This window comes from Gekko japonicus, unplaced genomic scaffold, assembly GCF_001447785.1.
Source record: "Gekko japonicus isolate JY-2015 unplaced genomic scaffold, Gekko_japonicus_V1.1 scaffold5318, whole genome shotgun sequence".
In the NCBI taxonomy this organism is placed as follows: Eukaryota; Metazoa; Chordata; class Lepidosauria; order Squamata; family Gekkonidae; genus Gekko; species Gekko japonicus.
The window spans coordinates 33,463-41,553 of record NW_015177182.1 but is presented as its reverse complement, the minus strand read 5'-3'; the positions used below and the strand labels follow the sequence as shown (position 1 = coordinate 41,553).

The following is an 8,091-nucleotide window of genomic DNA, read 5'->3' as shown; positions in this document are numbered from 1 at the left end:
AGGAAGGAGGGCTCCAGAGCAAATTATTCGATGCAGTAGCCAAATCGCTCGCTCACAGCTTTAATGCCAGTAGCTTACAAAGTAGAATTTTTGCTCACAAGTAGAGATGTAAAATTTCTGGAAATTTTGAAGCTCTGAAAAAAACACGTTTTTTTTCAGAAAAAAATGGAAATTTTCGGAAAAATTGAAAAAAAATGCTACATTAGCACTTCTTTTGTCTTTTCTAGATTGAAAGTCATTCTGTTACTTTAGGAACATAAAATATGACTATGGACATTTTTACTTGGCATGAAATTATCACAACTAGCATATTAAAAATATAGTGTGTCCAAACAGTTATTACAAACAGAATACCCACCCACATGCAAAAACAAAACTGAAACCTTTTTCTTTTCTCGTGACAATAGCACCTCCTAAAGGAAGAAATGCATCTTGTTCTTGCATTGGAGAGTTCCGTTTGTAACCTAGGACTTGCTTGTCAGTGCACAGAAATTAGATCAATCTGATACCATATATATATAGGAAATGATTTGGAAAATATTTGAACACCTTGTCTTAAAATATTTTATTCATCATGTTAAAATAAAACGTTCCATAATCAATTTTTTTTCTTTTCTTTTTTCAATTTTTCCAATTTTTCGGAAAAAAAGGCTTCAGGAAAAAAGGGGGGGGGACGGTTTTTTCCCGAATTTTTCCAGTTTTTTTCCGGGCCTTCACATCTCTACTCACAAGGCTCCACAGCTTAGAGGGAGCATGGGTTAGATCCGAAGCAAACTGGCAATTTCTACTCATTCCCCCTTCCCCATGGTAGACCCCTTCGTGTCATTTCCCTCCTGTCCCTCAGAAGCAGCATTTTGTTGAGATCAGTGGGCAGCAGTGGGGAGGCAGGAGAAATCCCACTCAGCCCCTGGAACAGTTAATCTGGATCCAACCTAATCGTTATAGGAGAAGACTCTTTGTTATTCGAATCGTTGGGTTGGATCTTGCAGGATCCCTTCTGCTCCCAGAGGTGGTTTCCTTCCGCGGAAGGAGCCTTCCCCTGATGCAAGAGACTCCAGCTGTCTTACACGAGGGGAAAGTTCCTTCTACCAGAGGAATCAGCCTCTACAAGTGGAACACAGTCCAACACTTTGGGTTTTGCTGCTTTGCCTTCCCATTTTCTACGTTTAAGGTTGCCAGCTCTGGGTTGGGATTACAATGCTCCCTCTAAGCTGTGGAGCAGTGTTCCCTCTAAGCTGAGTTAGTGTGAGCTAGCTCACAGGTTTTTAGCCTCCAGCTCATGGATTCTTGTCTTCACTCGGGAAGAATGGCCCCAGAGCAAACTAATTTATGCAGCAGCCAAATCGTTCGCTCACAACTTTAATGCCAGCAGCTCAGAAAGTAGAATTTTTGCTCACAAGACTTCATAGCTTAGAGGAAACATTGCTGTGGAGTCCTGTGAGCGAAAATTCTACTTTGTGAGCTGCTGGCATTAAAGCTGTGAGCGAGCGGTTTGGCTGCTGCATAGATTAGTTTGCTCTGGAGCCCTCCTTCCTGAGCTAAGACAAAAAGGTGTGAGCCAGAGGGTAAAAAACTCTGAGCTAGCTCACACTAACTCAGCTTAGAGGGAACACTGCTCCGGAGCCCTCCTTCCTGAGCTAAGACAGAAATGGGTGAGCCAGAGGCTAAAAAACTGTGAGCTAGCTCACACTAATTCAGCTTAGAGGGAACACTGGTTGGGAAATACTTGGAGATTTGGAGGGGGTGGAGGCAGAGGAGGGCGGGGTTTGTGGAGAGGAGGGGAGGGACTTCAGTGGGGTATATCACCAAAGACACAGCCTTTCAAAGCGGCCATTTTCTCTTGGTGAAGTGTTCTCTGTTGCCTGGAGATCAGTTATAATTCCAGGAGGTCTTCAGCCACCACCTGGAAGTTGGCAACCCTATCTACATGCCCAAAATGAGCATCTTACATAGGACCTTCCACTGGTACTGTAGAACAGTGGGTCACAACAGTGCTGGATAAACTTATTAGGTTTTGTAAATAAGAAGCTGGAGACTGACCAGTTATGAAGGTGCACGGAGAGTTTATAAAGTTATAAAGGTGAATATATACAGAGATATTTACAGACTGTTGAACAGCATGTGCCTTAGTCTATGAGAACTAAGTCCCCTCTAGTTTACCAAGCTGATAGCTATTATGCTGAACCCCAGCCAATCTCTAACAAGGTGATGTAATCTCTAACTCTAACAAGACCTGAAAGAGCAACACCTGCTAGAAGCACCTGCCTGTAATTACATGATTACTAGCCTGACAGCTAGGTTTGACAGACAGATCAAACTGATCTACATTAACTGCTTGCTACCTCTAACACTCTGACATGTATCTCAATAAAACTGGGAACCATGTGCCATGGATGTCTCCAATTAAGGTGGCTGTTATAATTATCCTTCTGGATAAACTGAGCTTTCACTGAATGCATCCAGTTACTAAGGAAGAGAAATCAGCAGGTTTCACCATCAGCTTTCATATCCTAATGAGTAACGCATAATTTATTTAGTAAATTTATTTAGCCGTGGAAGAGCTTATTTGTGCAATGAGTATTTGAAGATGAGCAAAGTGTACACTCAGGGACTGGTGCGGTGCACTCACTTTTAATCTATTTTCTGTTTTAGTGGAGATTGAAGTTATATTCTGAGCCCTTTTCTGTTTTAGTGGAGATTGAAGTTATATTCTGAGCCCTTAGCATTGTTCTGGGCAATCTTCAGGACATTGTTCTTTCTATATGTTATTCTGTTTTTGGTGCACTGGTCTCCAGTTTTATAAACCTACTTCATTATATTACACATTTCCCGTGTGTTCTCCCTAATTTGGTAATGCATCTTTTGATTGCATTGTTCGTCCTCTGAATTATACGGTTTCTATTAGATAGCCTAAAGGTTGCGAAAATTAATAAAAATTACTGCATAGGTCACCTAGAGGTTAAAGAAAAAATAAAAATTATTGCATGAATGTAATGGAATTTAGAGCAATATATAGCAACAAGCACACTGTGTGGAAACAATTTGCCCTGTTGAGGCCTGGAAAGTTACATGGGATAGTAGAAATAGCAGCATCCCTGTTTTTCTCACAGCATAAATGTACCTGTTGAGATGGATATTCTTTATATATGAAAGGCTGGATTTTATATTAATCCATTCCATGACTGCTTATAGTGTTTCTGATTTATTCTGTGCCTGTTCAGGTCTATTCTTGCCTATGTAATAATTAGATAAATGGTATAGGTGGAGAAATGCATTGGCTCCTGGAAGGTTGGCAAGCAGAAAAGCCTTCCTGTGCGTTTTACCAGTTTTTTCTCTCTAGTCAGAGGAGGAAGGTAACATTGGTAGCCAAATTGCAGGAAAGTTAGAATTTAAGTCACAGGAAACGTTCTAGTGATCATGATAAGGGTGAACCAAAGCTGAGTTGAAGGGGGTAATCTGTTTTTCCATTTTGTAGCTATAGCAGCCCTTGCTGCAGCTAAAATAAATTCTATTAAGGTTTTAATCGACTGATTCTGCCAGTGATGACAGAAAATATTGTCCTTTGCCCGTTGTCAAATGTTACATTTTTATAGCCACTGGACAGCCACAGTCCGACAGAATCGGAGCCACCTTCTGAAATACCTCTTTTTTCCGTCCTCCAGTTTTCCCTCCAAATCACCCCTCCGTGTAACAACGAGCGGTATTATGAATATATGGGGCGATGCTGCACGAAATGCGACCCAGGTAAATGTTCTTGAATATTTTTCTCACTAGTCCAAAATCTTGTTATGGATAATTAAATGTCTCTGTCGCTGGGAAGGTACAGGAAGTGTAGCAGGAAGTGGTGGCGGCCACAAGCATCGACAGCTTCAAGAGGAGACTGGATAAGCATACGGAGCAGAGGTCCACAAGGTTTAGATGGAACACTTGGGCTGGGGGGGGGACAACAGTGGGAGGGCTTCTGGCATTCTAGCCCTGCTGGTGGACCTCCTGATGGCACCTGGGTTTGGGCCACTGTGTGACACAGAGTGTTGGACTAGATGGGCCATTGGCCTGATCCAACATGGCTACTCTTATGTTCTTCTGTAAGGTCCAGGGGAGGCCTACTCCTGGCGGGGAGCAGGGGCAGAGAAGCAGGCCCTAGGACCTCCGGGGTTGCCAGGAGAAGCCCGGAGAAGACCAGTAGCAGTGTGAAGCTTGAAGGCTGACCAGCAGCGCTGTTCGTGGGAAGGGTGTTGCTGGACACCCATGTCGTAGGGTGGGGTTGGTTGGCGGTGACTGGGGGAGAGGGCATGCCCCTCGGCTTGAGGAGAACTTGGAGGTTGATGGAGGGCAGGGTGAGTCTTGGGGGGTGGGTCCGTATATTGGGGAGAGCATTACATGCAGTGCTCAGGAACACTTTGGGGTGGACAAAAGAGGGGAGGAGCAGGGAAAAGAGTCTGCTGGTGGGGAAGAGTGAAGTAAGGCGCTTCCGTGGAAGGCTGCTGTGGCAAGCCAATGTCTCTTGTCCTGAATAAAGGCTACTTTGAATGGTGTTGCAAGAGTGGCTTTCCGGGGGCCAGCAAAGGCCATGGAGGCAAGACCCTTTCCCAGTGGGACCACATCCTCCAAGTGACTCAGGAGGCGTTGGCCACGCCCACAGGGGCATCAACATTGTGTATCCCCCCCCAGGCTGTTGCTTTACAGTTTTCTGAACATAGATTATACTTTTACATCAAGTCAAGAGAATTTTGTTTGGGAGGTGAGATACAGCAGGGGTATTCTTTTCCCGTCCACGATGACGGTGTGAAAATCTCTCGGGAGAAGGGCAACCCAAAGGTTTCAGAGGCCTGGCTCTCACGGAGGTGCCGAACCTGCATCTGAGCTGTACCGTTTCAGACTTTTCAAATCTGTAAAACAGCAACTGCGGACTTGAGACGTGCTGGAAGTTAACTCTCCCTGTACACCTTTTCTTCATCTTCAGTTGGCCCCAAGGAACTGTCGTTTGCCCTCTGATGGAAAGATGTAGGTCATTTGTGTACTAATGAAAAAAGAAAAAAGAACTGTGACAATTTAGCGCTTGGTACTATATTCATAAATCATAATATACAATAACAGAAAATAAGTAATATATATAGTGAATGTAGACGGTGGTCTCCGGAATGGTTTGCCGTTTCGACAATGATCTTCTTCTGAACAAGGATGTGTACATAAACTCTCTTTCAACAATTCATTTCTCTTGGTGACGTATTGAACATATACTGTTGGTTCACTTCATCACAAAGCTATGCTTACAGCTATGTTCTTCAATGGGCACACCGTTCCGGAGACCACTGTCTACATTCACTATATATATTACTTATTTTCCGTTATTGTATATTATGATTTATGAATATAGTAAGGTAAAGGAAAAGGTTCCCTTGCTCGAAAGCCAGTCGAATCCGACTCTAGGGTTGCGGTGCTCATCTCCGTTTCCAAGCCGAAGAGCCAGCGCTGTCCGAAGACGTTTCCGTGGTCATGTGGCCGGCATGACTAAACACCGAGGCGCACAGAACGCGGTTCCCTTCCCACCGAAGCAGTACCTATTTATCTACTTGCAATTTCTTGCTTTCGAACTGCTAGGTTGGCAGGAGCTGGAACTAGAGACGGGAGCTCACTCCGTCATGCGGCACACCCGGGTCTCGAACTGCTGAACTACCGACCTTCCACAGCCTGCAGTTCAGCGTCTTAACCACTTGAGCCACCGCAGCTCCTATGAATATAGTACCAAGTGCTAAATTGTCTCAGTTCTTTTTTATTTTTTCATTGGTCTTATTACTGTGCCCATTCTTGTAACTATTCAGGTCATCTGTGTACTGCCTGTATGTTTTCCCCTCAGGACAAATACCACCGGTAAGGTCAAGTAAATTGTACAAGTGGAAGATTCTGAACTAGGGACACTGGTGGCTGCTATTAGAAATAAGAAATCCTCGGTGAGGCCCAGTCATAGATCTCCCAGTGCCTCCTCTGGTTTTACCTGTCGAAATCCCAGGGAGAGAATTCCAGGCTTGATCTGACATGCCAATTTTTTTTTCACCAAAAGGAACATTTTGTCCTTCCTGCCCCAGTCTGCAAAGGGCACGGCTCAAAACACGTCTTAGCCAGGCACAGATTTCCTCCGTACAGTGCTTTTTGAGTGCTGAGAACGGAGAGGAACAAGACCAGAGGGGTTGGAGGACTTTTGGTGATGACACGTGGAAAGGGTGTTGCGTAAAGAGTGCATCGCTGTACAAAAGCCAAGGAGGGAACAGGTTATGAGGTAAACCGACGGGAGGGAACAAATCGAAAAGCCTGGGCCTGGCGTCCACTTGACTCTCTCAAGGATCCCTCGCCGAAGAAGGCCTCTCACGGGCTACAGACAGAAGGATTGGGGGAGAGAATGTGGCGCATTCAGAAATCACACTTGCGCTTTTGAACCTGAAGCGCAACGGTCCGTCCAACGAGCCCAGAGTTCTGTTGCCAAGTGCGGACCACCAAGGCCTTTGTCTCCAGGAGCAAATCATGTCGTTCTCACTACCGCCTCTGTTGTGTGTGCTTTAAAGGTACGTCTGTATGTAGCCCCCGTGACCAGGGTTCCCTCTAAGCTGAGTTAGTGTGAGCTAGCTCACCGTTTTTTAGCCTCCGGCTCACACATTTTTGTCTTAGCTCAGGAAGGATGGCTGAAGAGCAAACTAGTTTCTGCAGTAGCCAAATCGCTCGCTCAGAACTTTAATGCCAGTAGCTCACAAGGTAGAATTTTTGCTCACAAGACTCCACAGCTTAGAGGGAGTATTGCCCGTGACCCAGCAAACATATACTTGGTGTCAAAAGCACACCCTGCAAGACCAAGGCTAGATCCCTCCTTCTTTTCTCTGTGGACCTGGGACAAGTTGTACGCCCACAGCATCATCACCTGAGATCTGTGGTCTTCATCCCATCTGTTTTGGCCATCAGGGGTAGTCCCACAAAGACTTTCTGCTGTCGACCCCATGTCAGTCAAGCTCCGCTCGTGATCAGCTACATTTATGTATTTATTTATTTCTCAGATTTATACCCCGCCCTCCCCGCCAAAACAGGCTCAGGGCGGCTGACAGAAATTAAAACACATAATTAACCATTAAAGCAATCATAAAACCTTCTCAGAACAATCGAGATGATGTAAAGCGCTCTAGTACAATTGGTCTGGGAATATTCATGAGACGATGTTTGGCAGCCAGTTGATGTCCTATCCAATCCCCTCCAAGCTGTGGAATCTTGTGAGCAGAAATTCTACTTGGTGAGCTGCTGGCATTAAAGTTGTGCATGAGCAATCTGGCTATTCAGGGGTCATTTCGTAGAAAAAGAGGTGCCGGGGCTCATTCGCGTAACTTATTTGCAGTTTAATATTGTATGCCAATAAAAGGTATTTGGTTTGATTTGAACTTATTTGCATATGCCACACCCCCTGACATCACCGGAAGTGTGTCAGAAGGCAACACCCACTGCTCAGGCTCCACTGGACTGTTTTGAATGGCTAGCTAGTGGGGGGGGGCGGGGGAATGTGCAGATCTGTCCTCGCAGAGGAGGGAGAGCTCCTACCTGAATAAAACCTGGTCTTAAAAGTGCCACTGGACTGTTTTAGACTTGGGGGGCCGGGGAGAGCTCTGCAGCTTACCTGGCTGCTTCTTGCTCTGACTGAGGGCTGCTGGGAGCAGGGGGTGGGGCTTGTTGCATGTGCCCGCCCCCTGGGCTCTTTACTGCCGGAGCTCCGCTCCTCTGCGCTCCTGCAGGAAATGACCCCTATGGCTGCTGCATAAATCAGTCTCCTCTGGAGCCTTCCTTCCTGAGCTAAGACAAAAATGGGTGAGCCTGAGGCTAAAAAACTGTGAGCTAGCTCACACTAACTCAGCTTAGAGGGAACACTGGTCCTATCCGATTGATCCGCTCCTCGTTCTGTGTCGTCTTACGTGGCCAGCTCAGGCTGTTGTTCATATCAGACTCCGTCCTGGTGGGCGGCTTCTCCCCAGCTCTCCATCCAAGCCCCTACCTGGGGCCAATGTATTTGAACTCAAAAAGCTGGCAGTTCCAATTTTTGAATATGTTGATGAATGAATA

At 45.7% G+C, this 8,091-nt stretch overlaps 1 protein-coding gene across 1 annotated transcript in view; it reads left to right on the top strand.

The window, feature by feature from the left end:
• Positions 1-3,662: 3,662 nt before the first annotated feature.
• The window catches only part of LOC107124868 (tumor necrosis factor receptor superfamily member 11A-like), a gene marked incomplete at its 5' end in the record, with an annotated part of 29,595 nt that continues 25,166 nt past the window's right edge, over positions 3,663-8,091 (top strand). The window contains one exon of the mRNA XM_015428370.1: positions 3,663-3,744. Coding sequence (XP_015283856.1) covers positions 3,663-3,744 — 82 coding nt within the window. The remainder of the gene's footprint in view (positions 3,745-8,091) is intronic.